General features: G+C 39.7%; 1 protein-coding gene across 1 annotated transcript; it reads right to left on the minus strand.

Annotated features, from left to right (window-relative positions):
• Window positions 1-6,454: 6,454 nt before the first annotated feature.
• Window positions 6,455-11,649, minus strand: LOC146671297 (uncharacterized). The gene is made up of 3 exons (XM_085405050.1): window positions 11,590-11,649; window positions 7,795-7,862; window positions 6,455-7,163 (listed from the first exon to the last, which is right to left on the minus strand). Exons 1-3 carry the CDS (start codon window positions 11,647-11,649, stop codon window positions 6,455-6,457), a joined length of 837 nt encoding a protein of 278 aa, XP_085261176.1.
• Between the last annotated feature and the right edge of the window lie 8,543 nt (window positions 11,650-20,192).

The following is a 20,192-nucleotide window of genomic DNA, read 5'->3' on the forward strand; positions in this document are numbered from 1 at the left end:
TTTGTTAATTAAATCATTACAGAAACCAAAATGGACACTCCGATGGAGGGAGGAGGTCAGCAGCTGAGGTGGTGTTACTTAGATGGATGGCTGGCTTTGAGTTCTGAATTTGACGTTCCGATTCAACTTCTTTACTCAAGTAAAAGTAAAGAACGTAAGAAAGTAAAAAGTTGCTATTTGAAGGACATTTCCACCAGCCATTTTTGTGCAAATCTAACTGAACCTCTTGCTATAGTAATATAATAATATTAGTACATGGGAACACAAAGTTGTTGTTTTTTTTTTTACTGTGCATCCACATCTAAACAGAAATAAGTACAATCAGGAGGTGGGGGAACCCTAAGTTTAGTTGTAATGAAAGAATAACAAGTCTGACCTGTGCTACTGCTGCTCTGATTTAGTGCTCTTTGTGGATTTATACAACTCAATTCAACAAAATCTAACCCAATATTCCACAAACTGTTTGGCTTTGGCTGATTTCCATCTCCTACACTGACTTTATAGGGGAAAGTTTATACTATCTTTATGCTAGTTGGTATAAAGTTGGTATGATGGTTGAATTCAATGAATGATTCTAAGTACCATCAGTTTAAATTCAAATTTATCTCTGCTCCACTTGATGTAACCTAACTCTGACCATGAGCATCTTACCTTTAAATCTAACCTCTCTTCTTCCTGTCTTGCCCTATCTTTCCTACAACTTTCTCCATCTGTGAGTGAAGTTATCTTTTGTTCTTTTCTCCCTACAGCAGCTGTACCTTTGGCTACAGTAGTAGACACTCTCTGTGACTTACTGCACACAAACAGTTTGTGTTTTGCTCTGCAAACCTGTTAAATGGAATTCCTTCACATAGAGTTTCAAACTCTGCGAGAGTCTATGGAGTACAGTTCGCAGCAGGTGAAAACACTTGCTGACAAAAACTCATGACCTACAGTTAGTGACATCACTCATAAAGGGAATGACCCAACTCTCACAATAAAATTTTAAAACCTCAAAGAAACTGTTATCGAGCTCCAGGCCTGCAGCATTGACAGGTATCCCAGAGAAGGCAGAATTGGACTCAGAAACAATGGTGAGACAGTTTATTCAGGTTCACCTGAAACTCTTAGAGGACACGATAAAGACCACCATCTTTTATCGTACCCATTGTCTGGGAGGGAAGCAACTGGACCAGGGAAGGGCTCAATTGTGCTCAAATCTGGACATTTTAAACAGAAAGAGCTGGTAAAGAGCTGCGGTCTGGAATTGAACGTGATTTGTTGATGTACAGAATACAATTTGAGGTATTTGGTGATTAGACCCAGTTGGCCCATCACAGCAGAACGGAATCCCAGCAGGGATAGGGATTAGGGCAGGACCCCCAGAGATTAGACATTGATGATGGAGATGAAGATCGAGGCTTGAATGGAGCCTGAAGTCTGAGTAATGAGAGGCAGAGATGGGGAGGAGGTAGGTTGTGCGAAGGCATCTGCAAAGATGAATGACAGATGTGCAGTGAGATTTAAAGTACATGGAGTGGAGGACTTCCGGTCAGCATGCGACCAGAGTAGACGCAGGAACGAACTGCTCCGGTGAACTTAACTCCACTTTGACCAGTTTCACCCCTTCAACTGCCACCTTTAAGTCGCTTACACTTGTAACTACTTTTCTAGGGTTTTGAACACTTTTAACCCTTTCCAATGGCTTCTAAGAGTGCAAAAGCGAACAAAAAGGAGGAAGCTAGCTTAACACTGGAGGCTATCACCACGCTGCTCCAGCAGCACCGAGATGAGTTGGCATCTGAATTTAAGACCTCAATTAACGCCCTCGATTCAAAACTGGACCAGGTAGGACAAGCCCAAGAGGAACAGGCCGAGAGAGTTTCATTCTTGGAGCTTGCAACTGAAGACCTGAGCCAACGTGTCGCTGACCTTGAAAACACGTGTGCCGCTCTTCGCGAAGACAACAACCAGCTAAAGAACAAAGTCACTGACCTGGAGAGCCGTAGCAGGCGTCAGAACATCCGCATCCTTGGACTGCCTGAAGACACTGAAAGTGGGTGCCCCACTCACTTCTTTTCCAACCTTCTCTGTGAGTTATTGGGCAAAGAAATGCTTCAGTCTCCACCGGAGCTCGATAGAGCGCACCGCTCCCTCGCAGCGAAGCCGCCCATGGGATGCCCACCTCGCCTGGTGATCATCCGCCTGCACCGATACCAGATCAAGGACCTCATCATCCGAGAAGCTAGGAGGAGAGGGCAATTCGACTACCGAGGCGTGCCTATCCAAATTGTGGAGGACTACAGTCCCGAGGTCCTCAATCAGCGGGCGCAGTAGAAGGACATTATGTCAGAGCTCTATGGGCGAGGCCTGAGGCCGGCTCTCCTCCTCCCAGCACAGCTTCGCATAACGCAGGCCAGCGGCGCCAGAAAGTTTTTCAGCTCCGTGGATGGACCAGGCTCAACACTACATTGAGAGGCTCCCAAAGGCTCCGGAAGCCCCATGAAGAATTATTACTAATAAAACAATGGCACCAAATGCAGGTACCAAACATTCCATATAGGTATAGAGGCGCAGTCGGGATCCACGTAAGACGTTGCTTTTCCCCTCCGAGTGTAGCGATATAGTCTGAATGCTATAGTACTGAAATGCTGATTATTACTTTAATTTAACTCAATAATCTTTTTTTTTTTTTTTTGATAAATAAGGAGACAACCTCATTGACTTCTACCCGTTGGCTAATGACATAATACCTGTTGCACGGAGACGGGGAGTTTTGTTATCTACTCGTAGCCTTCTGTCTGTTCTTATTCAATAATTCAGTTATACCAGTAGTACTTATTGAACTACATCATCTTTTTTGTGTTTGGTTGTTTGTTTACATACTTGGACTCTGCTTTGAAACACTCCAGCAATTACATTTGGACTTGGTGGCTGATACAGTTTCAAAACTTAACAGTATTATAAGGGGTTTCAGCTTACTATGCTATGGCCACCGGAGCAGTGGTTCGACTGCTTCAATACCTAGGTTATTGCTTTCATAGACAGGAGGAATAACACTCTAAATATGTTAAGTTTGAAGAGTTTGAAGAGAATAACAGGATAGAATAAATAAGCATAAAATAAATAAACGTTAAATAAAAGCTAAATTAAAAAGGTGGGTCTTGAGCCTGTTCTTAAAAACATGTACGTTCTCTGCGGCCCTGAGGTCCTCCGGCAGGCTGTTCCACAGATGAGGACCATACCATTGAAAAGCTGCCTCTCCGTGAGTATGTGTCCTGACTTTAGGGACAATCAAAAGGCCAGTACCAGAGGACCTCAGGGTCCGCGAGAGTTCATATGGTAAAAGCAGATCTGAGAGATAAGAAGGCCCAAGACCATTAAGACATTTAAAAACCAATAAAAGAACTTTAAAATCGATCCTGAAACACACGGGGAGTGTCATGGTTCGAATTTTGAGGAAGGGACATACGACTGAAAGTCCATAGTGGGTCAACACAAATTATTTTATTAAAACACATATATGTGGTGAATATGGGCTCTGCAAAACATCAGGCTCCATCTCCCGCCTGACAATAGGTGGGTGTAATATTTATACTTATGATGACCAGTAACTCGCGTCACTAAAACAGAACAGTTCCTTTTTCAGTTCCTCCACCGCCTCCCAGATGCATCCTGTTATTACACTTGTCTAGACTTTAGACAACACTTGCAATCAGTTTACCCAGACAGGCTATGTGTCTGTGTCGTTAATCTAAGTGCATGACCTCCCTCTACGTCATCTGTTACCAGGCAAACATCCATAACACAGGGCACACGGCCTTTATTTCCTTTCTTAAACACTCATAGAAAATGTATGTTAAATTGTATATATGTAAGCAATCCTTCCAGCTTGAACTTTGCTCCATTGATCGGCCAGACATCGCACTGCCCGTAGCTTCAAACCATTAATTAACTTAACCGAGCTTCAACCCTTTAATTATGCAATATGTGTATAACATGATTACAGTTGCACCTGCAATGAAAGATTATGTGCTTATACTAACACCTGAAATACAGACTTTAATATAACATCACCAGTTTCAATAAATGTGTCAATGAAATGATAACAATGATAAATCATAAATGATGCAACAGTAATAATAAGGATTATGAATAGTAACATAGATTATGAATGTAAAATAATATTTCACCTCGACAGGAGCCAATGCAGCGATTCTAAAACCGGTGTAATGTGGGCCCGCCCTCTGGTCTTTGTCAGCACACGAGCTGCTGAGTTTTGTAAACGTTGTAAAGTTGAAATATTCTTTTTAGGAAGACCAGAGAGCAGGGCCGTAGACTAGAAATAGTTCTTCCAAAAATTATTTCGAAAGACCAGACAGGCTTCATTAAAGGTCGTCATTCATATTTTAACATAAGGAAGCTATTTAACATAGTCTACTCCAGCTCTACAGACTCTGATGAATGTGTAGTCTCGCTTGACGCTGAAAAGGCCTTTGATCGAGTTGAGTTCGATTATCTCTTTGCAGTCCTTGATAGATTTGGCTTTGGAGCAAAATTTACTTCATGGATTAAATTACTCTATTCTCAACCATCTGCTACAATACAAACTAACCTCCAATTGTCAAAACCTTTCAAACTTCACAGAGGCACACGCCAGGGATGTCCTCTCAGCCCCCTGCTTTTTGATCTGGCCATAGAACCCCTTGCCATTGCATTCCGCAGTTGCAAAGAGGTACACGGCATTTGGAGAAACAATACAGAACATAAGGTCTCGCTCTATGCAGATGATCTCCTGCTCTTTATTTCTAAGCCCTTAGCCTCACTACCATCTGTATTGAATCTACTTAGTCAATTTGGTCAGATTTCAGGGTATAAACTGAACCTTAATAAAAGTGAGCTCTTCCCGCTAAGTAGCAAAGCAAGTATGTTAGACTTCACCTGCTTGCCCTTCAGAGTTGAAAGGACAAAAATTACATATTTGGGAATCACAGTGACAAAAAAACATAAAAACCTTTTCACAGAAAATGTGAGTGCATTGCTGAACCAAGTGAAGCGGTCCCTTACCCACTGGACACCACTCTCTGGTAGGACGTATCAATTCAATTAAAATGATCATTCTACCCAAATTTTTATACCTTTTCCAGGCCATACCCATTTTCATTCCCAACACTTTTTTCAATAAGCTGGACTCTGTCATCTCATCTTATCTATGGCAGGGTAAACGCCCAAGGCTTAATAAGATGCATCTTCAAAAATCTAAAATTGAGGGTGGGTTTGCACTTCCCAACTTTTGTTTTTATTATTGGGCTGCTAACATACGATGTTTGGTGTTTTGGTATTTTTACCATAATCGGAGTGGTTGTCCTGACTGGGTCACTATGGAATTGCATAGTGACAACAGTATATCCTTACCAGCTGCACTTTGTTCTCCACTCTCATCCTCTTGATTCAACTTCATTCCCAACCCTGTAGTGGTGCACTCATTAAAAATATGGGGCCAGTTTAGGAAATATTTTAAACTTTGTGACTTCTCCCTTCTCAGCCCCATTGCATCTAACCATCTCTTTAAACCTTCTACCCAGCATGGTGGGTTTGCGGAGTGGCACAGAAGTGGAATAACTTGCTTTAAGGACCTATTCATAGCCAACAAACTAGCATCATTTGAACAACTTGCTAATAAATATATTCTTCCACCATCACACTTTTTCAGATATTTGCAAGTCAGGCACTTTATTTATTCCCAGACTTCAGGCTCAAGCCCTCCACCAGAGCCTACACTACTAGAAACTATCCTACAACTCAATCCAACCAATAGAGGGCTGATTTCCTTACTTTACAATAAAATGTTAAATTTGACACATACCTCTTCATCCAAGCTCAAGACACTGTGGGAAGAAGACTTAAACATGGCAATCTCTGACAAAACATGGGCCTCTATACTCAAACATGTCAACACAACATCACTATGTGCCTGTCATTGTTTAATCCAGTTCAAAGTGGTGCATAGAGCCCATTTCTCAAAATCCAGATTATCCCGTATCTACCCTGAAATCACTCCATATTGTGACAGATGCAAAACTGCTGAAGCCTCACTGGTCCACATGTACTGGTCTTGTCCCAATCTCACTCAGTTCTGGTCAGAGGTTTTTCGTACCCTGTCCAGGATTCTCAGTGTGACGCTGGCCCCCGGCCCCCTTCTTGCTCTGTTTGGCATCAGTGGGAATGAGGTGCTTCTACCGGCCTCTAAAAAACAGGCATTATCATTCTGTTCCCTGTTGGCCAGGAGAGCAATCCTACTGAGGTGGCGGGACGCTGCAACTCCCACTCACAAACAGTGGTTATATGACCTCATGGCCTGTCTAAAACTGGAAAAGATAAGACACTCACTTCAGAACTCCACTGGGAAATTTCAAAACATGTGGGGACCCTTTCTTGATGCTTTTCAAAATCTATCCGGTTGTTCAGTCAGACGTCACGGATCTGGCAGCGATGTTTGATTCTTGGCTCTCGAGGGAATGTTGTTTTCCAGCATGCCAACATACAAAATGTCATACAGTGCACTAACAATTGTTGTAAAAATATTAGTTACTGTGCCTCTGCTGCAGTTAAACCTTGTTGAAAGGTCTTCATGACCAAAATTAAGTTTGAGCTTGATCAGGGTTAGAAATAACTGGTCAATTAGGGGCATCATTTGGACAGTCCAATCAGAATGATATTTAAGATCAAATCTGGAAAGAAGCGCTTCTAAAAACAGGACAGAAGCAGCATCGGGCAATCCAGTATAGTACTGGACCCTTTCAGGATTGTCAGATATTTGACTGAATGAGAAAGTCTGCTTCTGCTTCTCTACTTGTTTTTTAAGTTTTTCATTCTCTATTCTTAGCATGTCATTCTGAATCTCTAGCACCAGAAGACTTTGGGAAGAACTTGTGGAACTTGCAGTAGCTGTCTGTGTATCTGCATTGTTGGAAGGATGTAGCTCATCTGATCTTTCACTCTGATTTTCACCAATAGCTGGGACCTGCTCTTTTTTCTTCTTTTTTCTAACAGGGTTGTGGTCATCTGGGAACTGAAAAGACTTCCCGTCGTTCCATGCAAATCTTGTTGGCCCCGCAGCTTTTCCTTGAGGGAAGTGCCAACTGCAGACTCTTGAGTTGCAGTTTGGGGTGAAGTTTTCACGTCTGTGGAAGTGTTTAAAAAGGCAGAGAGAAATTTCAGATCATACGCTAGCCCTCCATTAGTTATGATTAATAGAAAAAAAATAGAGATAAATAATAGAGAGAAGCTTCTTTCATCCAGATGAGAGAAGCTTCAAGAAACTTAAAACTTAAAGAAGTCCAGATGCTTTTCTTACACATCATTGTACTAATTTGCTTTTAAGCTTACCAGAAAGATATGTACTGACAACCTTTGCTAGCTATTTGTTGGTTAGGTCTTTATTTTGGTAATTAACTGGCACATAGGCTGGGGATTGTAATGTATTTTCTTACATAGACATCGCTTTTTGGACGTAATTTTTATTCCTCTGAGCGTCGAAAGCTAACTAAGGTTCATATATATAGCGAAGTGACCCTTAGCTCTCAATCTTTGCTTGGAGAAATAAAAATGACTTCAAAAATGCAACAACGTCTTTGTATTAAAAAAACACAATAAAATCCATTGTCTATATAAGTACAATTACTCGTAAAAGCCAGTTTGTCTTTTAGTAGCGGGTTTTAATTGTTCATCACTAGCTATATTAGCTAACTAAAGTAAGAGCCCACTAGCTCTTATCTTACAAATTTATTCATTCACTTACGAGTTGTAACATACCTTATCAACTTCAGCCACTTCCTCTTCTCTCTCTTTTCACAAGGAAACCGGTAAAATGACAGTTTAGACTGTTGTTTTGAGCCAGATTGGTTAAACACCAGGAACACAGCATTGTGTCATATTGAACACAGGAGCGTTTAGACCCGGAAGTAGGATTCGTCGGATTCGTCGCGTCATCACTGAACAACCGGATAAGAATTTTTCAGCAAACTCTCTTAAGTCAGGTGTGGAACTACAGTGTGCGGGTGCAGGCAGTGACCTGGGTGGGAATGAATGGGATTGTTTTGCAGGGATTATGTTACTTTGGGATATATTATACATTTGTTCGAAGTGTAGTCTTCAATAAATGAAATGCATGTTCAATTGGTTTTCAGGTGACTGAATTGGCCATTCAAGAATATTCCACTTTTTTCCTTTAATAAACCTCTGGGTTGCTTTGGCTGTGTTTTGGCTGTCCATCTGTATTATGAAATGCTGGGGGGAGGATAATATCTTACTGTTCTTATAAGAAATAATAAGAAAGTAATAAATAAGTAAATAGCAAGTAAGTCATTAGAAGCTGCCTTTGCTACCCTCATATACATATAATCAACAACCCGAGAAAACTAAAACTGGAGTAAAATTAAATAATTACTAAGAAAACACAATTTCATGTGCAAAGGCTGCATTTGAAAAACTTTGAACAGGGCAACAAATCTGGGAAATTCCTTGCTAACTAGTTAAAACTATACAAAGAAAACAACAACTCTTTATTCAATAAAGAATTCAGCTTGGAACATTACTCATGATCCACAACAAATAAATAGATGTGTTAAAGAGTTTTATGAAGCTATATACACATTATATATTAATCCATCTGATGCTGCCATTAAAGAATTTCTCAACAATATAAATCTACCAAAACTAAATGGCAAAAAAATAGTGGCACTGGATTCATGTTTTTTAATGTCTGAGTTCATGAAGACAGCATCTCCCAAACAATAAAACTCCAGGTACAGATGGTTTTCCTGCAGAGTTTTACAAAGAGCTTTGGCCTAGCACATCCCCTCCTCCGCCTCTGCCGTCACTATATATACACAGAGAAGAAGAAGATCATTACATTAAGCTCTCATACCTGCCCTCTTTGCCACACCTCGGCACCGCTCTAAGCACTCCACTGCTTAGAGCCTCCACTGCAGCAGACCACACCCCTGCCACAGTTAATATTAATATTATTAATATTAATAGCAAAATATACAAAGTGCAAAATATTCATTTCAATTTATGAAAGAAAAAAAACAGAAAGGTTTGAGCTAAAATATACTTCTCTACAGCAGCTGAGTAAAATTACGGTTCCTTCCCTGTACAAATATTAATGTCATACTCAAGGTGAGACTGCTGCCACACCTGCTCCTGCAGCAGTTTTAAGCCTCTGTCTAATTAATTTCACTGAACAGACCGGTTACTGGGCTTGTCAAAATTACAGATTAGTATTAATATAAACGAGCCAACCTGTGCAATAAATACAGGGAGTGCAGAATTATTAGGCAAATGAGTATTTTGTCCACATCATCCTCTTCATGCATGTTGTCTTACTCCAAGCTGTATAGGATCGAAAGCCTACTACCAATTAAGCATATTAGGTGATGTGCATCTCTGTAATGAGAAGGGGTGTGGTCTAATGACATCAACACCCTATATCAGGTGTGCATAATTATTAGGCAACGTCCTTTCCTTTGGCAAAATGGGTCAAAAGAAGGACTTGACAGGCTCAGAAAAGTCAAAAATAGTGAGATATCTTTAAGATAAGATAAGATAACCTTTATTAGTCCCACACGTGGGAAATTTGTTGCAGAGGGATGCAGCAGTCTCAAAATTGCAAAGCTTCTGAAGCGTGATCATTGAACAATCAAGCGTTTCATTCAAAATAGTCAACAGGGTCGCAAGAAGCGTGTGGAAAAACCAAGGCGCAAAATAACTGCCCATGAACTGAGAAAAGTCAAGTGTGCAGCTGCCAAGATGCCACTTGCCACCAGTTTGGCCATATTTCAGAGCTGCAACATCACTGGAGTGCCCAAAAGCACAAGGTGTGCAATACTCAGAGACATGGCCAAGGTAAGAAAGGCTGAAAGACGACCACCACTGAACAAGACACACAAGCTGAAACGTCAAGACTGGGCCAAGAAATATCCCAAGACTGATTTTTCTAAGGTTTTATGGACTGATGAAATGAGAGTGAGTCTTGATGGGCCAGATGGATGGGCCCGTGGCTGGATTGGTAAAGGGCAGAGAGCTCCAGTCCGACTCAGACGCCAGCAAGGTGGAGGTGGAGTACTGGTTTGGGCTGGTATCATCAAAGATGAGCTTGTGGGGCCTTTTCGGGTTGAGGATGGAGTCAAGCTCAACTCCCAGTCCTACTGCCAGTTCCTGGAAGACACCTTCTTCAAGCAGTGGTACAGGAAGAAGTCTGCATCCTTCAAGAAAAACATGATTTTCATGCAGGACAATGCTCCATCACACGCGTCCAAGTACTCCACAGCGTGGCTGGCAAGAAAGGGTATAAAAGAAGAAAAACTAATGACATGGCCTCCTTGTTCACCTGATCTGAACCCCACTGAGAACCTGTGGTCCATCATCAAATGTGAGATTTACAAGGAGGGAAAACAGTACACCTCTCTGAACAGTGTCTGGGAGGCTGTGGTTGCTGCTGCACGCAATGTTGATGGTGAACAGATCAAAACACTGACAGAATCCATGGATGGCAGGCTTTTGAGTGTCCTTGCAAAGAAAGGTGGCTATATTGGTCGCTGATTTGTTTTTGTTTTGTTTTTGAATGTCAGAAATGTATATTTGTGAATGTGGAGATGTTATATTGGTGTCACTGGTAAAAATAAATAATTGAAATGGGTATATATTTGTTTTTTGTTAAGTTGCCTAATAATTATGCACAGTAATAGTCACCTGCACACAGATATCCCCCTAAAATAGCTAAAACTAAAAACAAACTAAAAACTACTTCCAAAAACATTCAGCTTTGATATTAATGAGTTTTTTGGGTTCATTGAGAACATGGTTGTTGTTCAATAATAAAATTATTCCTCAAAAATACAACTTGCCTAATAATTCTGCACTCCCTGTAAGTGAGTATGTATCATTCCATTATTCATTGTTTTAGACAGATATTTCCCAGACAAAGTCAAATGTATTCTGAAAATGTTGATTTTAACTATAAATTTGCCATTTATATAAAAAGATTATGAGCTGCAAGAGATACTTTTCTGTTTCAGCAATATATTTCAGTCTTTTCATGAGTCTAGTGATGTTACATCTACATTATAATATGCAGATCACAGTGGATCTATAAAGGCACAAAACCTTCATATATTGAGTTTCTGATAGAAAACAACAGTGATTTATGTTTGCATGATGTATTTATCCATAGAAACAATGGTGTCAAATCACAACAGCAAGAATTGCTTTTAATGGGAAAAAAAATTAACAGTATACTTAAAACATGATGTCAAACTGTCTCTGCAAACTATACCAACAGGATGATGTGTCAACCTTTGCATATATGCTTTGACTGTTTGTGTTAGGATGCCTGGGTCGTTGTCCCAGGGTTTTTGAGTTTATTATATGATTTATTATTTCTAGTCTTGCTTTCTTTGAGTTCTGTCTTATAGTTTATGTCTCTGTCTTCTCTAGTTGCTCTGTCTCCCCTGTCAGCTGTATTCCCTTGTCTAGTTCGCGTCTCTGTGTATCCTTAGTTGCTATATCCCCGTGTCCAGTCAGTGTCTGTGTCTGCCCTGGTCCCACGTCTCTGTTCCCTTTGTTGCAGTGCGTGCGAGTCTGCGTCTTTAGTTCAGTCTGTGTCATGTTTCCTGTTTTATTTTGAAGGTCCTTGTCTGAGGTTAATGTATCTGGTTTTGCTTCCCCTTGTCTCGTTAAGCCTGATTTGGCCCAGCTGTGTTTCCCTCCTGTTACCCATTCCCTGATTGCTCCCTCTGTGTATTTAAGCCCTGTGTTTCTCTGTGTCTGTGTTGCGATCTACTGTTTATTTTGCTGTGTGTTTTGTCTGCTTGCCTGAGTTTATGTTTAAAGTCTCAGTTCTGGTATCTTTTTAGTTCAGCATTAAAGCTGTTTTTTGAAGTTTACTTTGTGCCTCCGAGTGTCTGCACTTTTGGGTCCACGATTCCTGTCTGCACACAGCCTACTCATAACAGTTTGTGGCTTTACTGACAGACTTGCATTCATTATGGCTTTACAGTAACTACAGCCGTACACTGTCAATGGCTAGAGCTTTACAGCTAAAACATTGTTTGCTTCGCTAAGCCTTTAGAAAAGTCATGACAAATGCATATATCTGTAAATTAAATTGTAGATAAATGTACATTAAATCTTCAAAAGGTTTTGAGGGATTTCAAAAATAATGCTGTGCAAATTTCATGCAGTGTGAGGTAGGAAGTATATCCACAGTTTGCTGTGGAAACACCAGGTGCCATTCTTTAAATAACCGTAACCAATTTAAAAAACAAAAAAAGAAAAAATGAAAGAAAAATCAGTGGCATATTTTGCTCTTGTCAGAAACATATGGAAGGACAATTTGACAAACAGACAAAAAACAAACTAAAAACCAGCAAAAAACAACTTAAAGATAAAAAACACAAAGAAAGAACAATACGGTATCCTCAACAGCACCAAAGAATAAAACAGTGAAATGTGGGTTATTTAACATTAGGTCTCTCTCTTCCAAGTCTCTGTTAGTATATGACTTAATAATTGATCAACAAATCGAATGATTCTGCCTTACAGAAACCTGGTTGCAGCAGGATGATTATGTTAGTTTAAATGAATCAACACCCCCGAGTCATTCTAACTACCAGAAACCTCGAAGCACAGGCCGAGGGGGCGGTGTGGCAGCAATTTTCCACACAACCTTATTAATCAACCAAAGACCCAGGCAGACTTTAAATTATTTGAAAGCCTGATGCTTAGCCTTGTCCACCCCAGCTGTAAAACTCAAAAAACAGTCTTATTCGTTATCATCTATCGTCCACCTGGGCCTTACACAGAGTTTCTGTCTGATTTCTCAGAGTTTTTATCTAATTTAGTTCTGAGCTCAGATAAAATAATTACTGTGGGTGATTTTAACATCCATGTAGATGCTACAAATGACAGCCTCAACATGGCATTTAATCTGTTATTAGACTCAATTGGCTTCTCTCAAAATGTAAAGGAACCCACCCACCACTTTAATCACACTCAAGATCTTGTTTTAACATATGGTATAGAAACTGAACATTTAACAGTGTTTCCTGAAACCCTTCTCCTGTCTGATCATTTCCTGATAACATTTAAATGTACAATAATTGATTACACAACAATGGGGAGTAGATTTCATCACAGTTGATGTCTTTCTGAAAGCGCTGTAACTAAATTTAGGGATATCATCCACCCACTGTTATCATCTTCAATGCCCTGTACCAACACAGAGAAGAGCAGCTACCTGGCTGCTACTCCAACAGAGGTCGATTATCTTGTTAATAATTTTGCCTCCTCACTTTGTATGACTCTGGATACTGTAGCTCCTGTGAAAAATAAGGCCTCAAATCAGAAGTAATTGACTCCCTCGTATAATTGTCAAACACGTAGCCTAAAGCAGATGACTCGTAAGCTGGAGAAGAAATGGCGTGTCACAAATTCAGAAGATCATCATTTAGCCTGGAGAAATAGTTGGCTGCTTTATAAGGAAGCCCTCCGTAAAGCTAGAACATCTTACTGATCATCACTGGTTGAAGAAAATAAGAATAAGAAAATAAGAACAACCCTCTTTTCAACACTGTAGCCAGGCTGACAAAAAGTCAGAGCACTGTTGATGTTACAGGCCCCAGTATGGTGGGCGCGCAGCCAGATTACGATCCTGTAAAACAGGAGACAAAGTGAACACAGGAGACACGCTGCCGTTCGCCTGGTTAATCTTAGCAGAATGGAAAGCTCACGGCAACTATGCACCCGACTCAGTTTCCAAAGCACGCTGCTGCCCTCTACTGTCCAAAGTGTTATACACTCTCCTGGCAACAGGGAATTTACATGACGTTGTGGATTTAAATCACGCCAGTAAACCAGCAAAATAAAACATGCATAATAATCTCCATATATCACGGCACTTAACAATTGTGACCACATATCTGTGTGGATCACATTGAGCCAACCATTTATTTAACGTAATGACATGAAATTATTCACAAATAAAATTTTAACCATTAGAGAAAAAATTACTCATAATCATCTCACAGATTTAGCATTATCTACAGCTTTCTTCAGCACCATTGATATTCATTTAGACTCTTTTTCTCCAATTGATCTTTCTGAGTTAACTTCAGTAATTACTTCCTCCAAACCATCAACGTGTCTTTTACACCCCATTCCTACAAGACTCCTCAAAGAAGTCCTATGGTTAATTAATGCTTCAATGTTAAATGATCAACCTGTCTCTAATAATCAGCTATGAACCGCAGGCCTTCAAGCTGGCAGTAGTTAAACTGATACTTAATACAGAGTCCATTGTGAGTGTGCAACCAGTATAATAGCAATCCTTTAAATAAATAGTTATATTAACACACTGCTGAAACAGAGGATATAAATAAAGGTTGATAAACTCTCAGTAAACTATACAATTTCTCAACTCTAACATACAGTTTAGGTCAAATTTCACCTGCTTTGACTTTTGACAACAGAAAATTTGATTATTTTAGCCGCAAATTTGATGGGTATTTTTCCTAAATTGAGTCAAAATACAAAAAAAAACCCATACAGATTTGACCTGTATGTATTGAGACGGACAGCGTGGGTCAAATCAAGGGAAAATAGTTTGTTTTTGGCAATTCTGAAACTGCACATATCCTGTCTATGTGTATTTTTTATGGGACAGCAGTCGCAGAGATCAAGGCAGGAGTTTGAGTCTATGTTCCCTCTATAGTTGCCCAGGTTCCCACAGAGACAGACACTCGCTGGTCTTTGAAGGATTGTGGGAGGAATTTTCAAAGAGTTTAACACTAAAAGGACATAAAAGTGATCATGTATGGTGCAGATAAGGAAGAGAGGTCACACAGAAGTCAGAGGGTGCCTTAACATTAACAGTGCATAGAATGAAGTGCTGTATGAACTTGGACTTAGTGGGACTTGTAGTTAAATACACTTTGAGTGATCAGTAATCCTAGAAAAGTGCTGTATAAATGTGAGCAGATTACATGCCTATCTGTTACTGCATTAAACAAAACCAAATCCATTTACTCTGAGCTGGGATTAAAAGAGAGATCAAAGAGGAATTGGAGGATTCATAAGATTACAATCTGCCAATCTGCAAGGTTTTTTTAAATGACCAGACTAGTTTCCAATAAGCAGGTTTTATGCTTTAAATGTTAATTAATGTTAATTTAATATTGATGAATATAAATGGCAGATATGAGTAGTTTCTTTTATTTATTTGCATAAGGTGTTATCATGAATAACAGCAGTTGCAGAAAGTTATTGGCATTGTCACTTTCAACAGAATATCATTAAATGATTACTGTTGATATTTTTGCATGTCTTAAGATAAGCAGGACATGGTAGTTTTGCTAGTTATTTTTCATCACCAGCTCTCTTCCACAGTGTGTCTTTTGTTTCGGCCAGTGGCCGGCCCTCCCTGAGCCTGGTTTTGTTGGATGTTTCTTCCTGTTAAAAGGGAGTTTTTCCTTCCCACAGTCGCCAAGTGTTTGCTGAGAATGTTTTGTCTGATTATTGGAGTTTTCTCTGTATCACTGTAGGGTCTTTACCTTGAAATATAAAGCACCCTGAGCCCCTTTAGCCCTTCCCCAGCTCTAATTTGCAGCTACGCGTCTTCTCTGTCCTCTAGCCTGAGACTCAGAAGTTCATCTTGGTGCATCACAATGAAGGCCATCTCAAATCTTTTAATGCATTTAGAGGACAAAGGAGAGGAGCTGTGGTTGAAGATGCACAGGTGTACCCTTTACAGAACATTTTTACCTTCAAGTATAACGTAGACATGGCTCACAACCAAGGCGGAGCAGGACTCTTAAAAACACTCATCGATTTCATTCATATGCTGTTTCAGTTGAGATGATCAGCAGCTTTCTGCCCTTCACTGTGTGTGTGTTTGATTAAAAAAGTAGGACATCTTGTGACTTTGCATCATGTGTTTAAATGTAATTCAAAGTAGCCCGATATGTAAGGCGAGTCATCAACACTGTTACATCTGACATAAAATGCAGCTGTGACACAGTTGTGCTCCCGGCTGTGTTGGACTGACATCGCTTTAAAACGAGGCTCCGTGCTGAGGATGTCTCACTTGTTTAAATGTTTTCCGCTCTCCTTGTGTCTGTTCCTCGCCACCTCTGCTGGCATCCTTGGCAGGAGGTACACAGGAGAAGAGGAATTAGAGATGTGAGAAGAGGGATTCACTACTCTTATGCAACAGAATTTTGAGTGCAAACATCTGCATTTTATAAAAGGATGTAGGAGATCAATCCTGTCATAGTGCAAATTCAAAGAAATGGAGGGTGACTTTTTTGCTGCAAAGAGAAGTGTCGAGGAAACAATACTGCCCATTAGTTCGGAGTCACCTCCATTTCTTTGAATTGGAGGGTGACTCCAATTCAAAGAGGGTGACTTTGAACATAAAAATCAAGGAAATTAGTGTTTTTTTAAATTATTTTTCTCTTGTAACAATACTTCTTGGTGATACAAATTTTACTGTTTGAAACCCTGTTTATTTCCACTTAAGTAGTGCCACATTTATACGGAAAATGCATTTGTGAGAGTCCGTTCCACACATGAAAAACTTGCCAAATCTTCTCTGCCAGTGCCAGCGTAGAGAGAACATTGGTTGGTTTTTGAGAAGCTGTTTTTAAAGAATGAAAAGACAGAGAAAAATCTGAGGTATGCCAAATTACACAAGAACTGGGCTGAAAATCAGCAGCAACATGCCTTATTCAATTCAATTTAGTTTTATTTATATAGCGCCAATTCACAACAACAATGAAGTCAAGGATAAAGACCAGGCTCAGGAAGGGGCAGTGACCTTCAAAGGCCAGTTGAGATTAGGAGAAAGAGAAGAGGGCAATGAGATAAAACAAAAGCTTTATCAGAGCAGGAAAGCTTTAAGCCTAATCTTAAAGATGGAGAGAGCGTTAGTCTCCTAAATCCAGCTGGTTCCACAGAAGAGGGGCCTGAATGCTCAAGGCTCTGCCTCCCAGTCTACATTTGAAAACGACATATTGAAAGCAAAGTGCTCTGCTAGGATAATAAGGTCATCTAAGATGTAAATCTAAGATTTTTAGTCCCAGCGAGTACTCTTGCTGTAGCATTCTGGATCAACTGAAGGCTTTCAAGGAGTTGTAGTGAGTGACCTAATAATAATAATTAATTACAATAGTTTAGTTTAAAAGTAATAAATGCAGGAACTAGCTTTTCAGCGTCAGTGAAAGACAATATGTTTCTAACTTTAGTGATAATGCAAAAATAAATGAAAGCTGTCCTACATAATTGCTCAATGTGCACGCTGGCAGACGCTAAAGGTTTAGGGCTATGTTTCAGACAGTTGTATTGGGGATACTGTCAAAATTAGTAAGTTATGACCACAGAAAAGTAGCAGAAAAAATAATATTGTTTGAAAAGTGCCTAAATAGCAAAGGTGTCGAGGTTGGAAGCGTGACAGGCAGGAGTTGGGCCCAAAATGCAGCACTCAGAAGAGGAGAGGTAAAGTTAAAAGCAGCCTTAATGCCGACCTGAAATAAAGGATAATGCAGCTTAAAACCTGCAACTAGGAGGATGACAGCAATGAGGGAGTACAGAGAAAAACAGAGAAAGAGACTAAGAAAATATACACACAAGTTAATGAGGGAGAGGCAACAGGTGGAAATGCAGGTGAGCGAAATTATAGATGACAAGCCAGGAAGTAATACTTTGCAAAACACAAGAGACTAAAGACCACCAAAGTAAAACAGGAAGTAACAAACGGCAGGCTCACAACACACAAATCTGACAGAGACAAAAGATAAACAGGCACAAACACAACACCAAAGAAACTCATACCAACCATGAGGAAATTATAGACATGCAAACACTAAGAAATAACAGAGCTAAACATAACCAATTTTGGATACATAAAACAAAGTTAATCAAAAATACAAAACCAGAATGTGGCAGGAGTCTGTGGCTCAGCTGCAGGGGAGGGGTGGTGCAGTGGGTTGAGGGTCAGTGTCAGGGGAGGCTGGCGGTGATTGTCTAATCTTGGCTCCTTTTATTTTAGTAGCGTGCTGGGACCCGGGGAAATATTCCTGAAGTCTTCTTAAAGACATGACATGAAAACTGCCTAAGAGAGTTCAAATTGAAGAATAAAGGTGGTACAAATTCTGTTTTGCCTCACACACTGTATTTTTATGTATATTTATACATTTCAATAAATCACCGCATCTATTTCCCCATTGTCTTTGCCAAATACAAAGAAATGATGGATGTACTATTTTAGAGTGGTATACAAATCTTTGTAAATTATTTTCTAGATTTATAGGCATCATCCACATTTTTGTTTCTTGATGTCCCTAAAAGCCTTATGTATATACACATACGTGTGTGTGTTTGTGTATAAATGTATATAGTCTGTCTCTGGGCTTAAACAGTAAGAAATAAATGAAGGAAAAACTCCTTTTTAACAGGAAGAAACCTCCAACAGAACCAGGCTCAGGGAAGGGGAGTGATCTGTCAAGGCCAGTTGAGGTGAGGAGAAAGAGAAGAATGACTGTGGGGGAAATCTTTATTGTCAGGGGAAGCTGCAAAACCTATGAAAATACTGTTAAAAGTCCAAAATGTATGCTGTCCTTCACATTTTCCAATGCCGCTCATAAGGCCAGATTGGAGCTTTTGCAGGGTCAATTCTGGCCTGCGGGCCTTATGTTTGACATCCCTGACAGAAATCTTTGCGTTGTAGTTTATAAAAATAGGCATTTACTTACTTTTTCATTCACTTGGCTGGTCTGTTCTTGGATTTATTTAAATTATGAAAGTGATCACCTGTACCTGTACGCACCGTTTCAAATACTTTTCCAATAAGCAAAAGATATCCATGTGATGAACTGAATATGTTTATGTGAATATAGTAGCAGCCCGATTATTCCTAATCCATGAGGTGTACAATCAAGTAAAGAGAGTAAGTAAGTAAAAAATTTTATATAGCACATTTCTAGATAGAAATCACAAAGTGCTTTACAAGATATAACAGATTATAAAAATAAAAAAAACAAACAAGATACAAACAAAGTTAGCAAAAGGCAATTTTAAAAAGATGTGTTTTTAGCTGTTTTTTAAAAGTAATCAATGAATCAGCGGATCGTAAGTCCTGAGGAAGGGAATTCCACAGTCTGGCGGCCACAGTAGCAAAAGCTCTATCACCCCTAGTTTTCAGTCTCGTATACTGAATGACAAGTAGGCCCTGACTACTCGACCTCAGAGACCTACTAGGGGCATAGGGCTGTAAAAGTTCAATAATATATGGTGGTGCTTGTTGTTGAAGAGCCTTAAAAGTTAAAACCAAAATCTTAAAATGGACTCTAAATTCGACAGGAAGCCAATGTAACTGCATAAGCAACGGTGTTATATGTGAATATTTAGAAGCTTTCGTCAAAAGTCTTGCTGCAGCATTCTGAACGATCTGCAGACGCTCCAAAGAACCTTTGTTTAAACAAGTAAACAGGGAATTGCAATAGTCCAGTCGTGATGAGATAAAAGCATGAATAACAATCTCCAGTTCGGTATAGGATATTATAGAGCTCAATTTAGAAATATTTCTTAGATGATAAAAGCAAGACCGAACAAGAGATTTAACATGACTATCTAACGTAAGAGCAGGATCAAGGATAATCCCTAAGTTCCTGACAGATGGTTTTACAAACGTTGAAAGAGGACCAAGAGCATTTATTATACTGGCAATCAATCATGGCCAGTGTGTGAATTTGTCAGTTTAGGAACACATTAGTTTAGGACACATATTAATAACTTTCAACAGAGGGTTAGGGAGGTGACCCAGCATTTTGAGTTTATCTTCTAGTTTTGATTTCTTATGTTAAATTGAAAATATGTTACGTTCTTGTGTTATTATTTAGTTAGGGTTTAGTTGAAGTTCAGTCTAGTTTATGTTATTGTCCATGTCTCCTTGTTAATGAGTCTTTTTTTCTTTTCATGTGTTATCTCCTTGTCTATCTAGGTTCCCCTGGTGTTTCGCTCCCTCTCATTCTCTTGCGTCAAGCTTGCATGTCCCAGTTTCTATATTTCCTGTTTTATTTTGAAACTCTAGTGTTTCCATGTTCAGTTTGTTTAATTTTGCTTCCCCTGTGGCGTCTTGTTCATTTGTGTCAGCTGTG

Source organism: Rhamphochromis longiceps, linkage group LG4, assembly GCF_057381845.1.
Source record: "Rhamphochromis longiceps isolate RC_006_pf linkage group LG4, R_longiceps_female_GT1.1, whole genome shotgun sequence".
NCBI classification, from domain to species: domain Eukaryota; kingdom Metazoa; phylum Chordata; class Actinopteri; order Cichliformes; family Cichlidae; genus Rhamphochromis; species Rhamphochromis longiceps.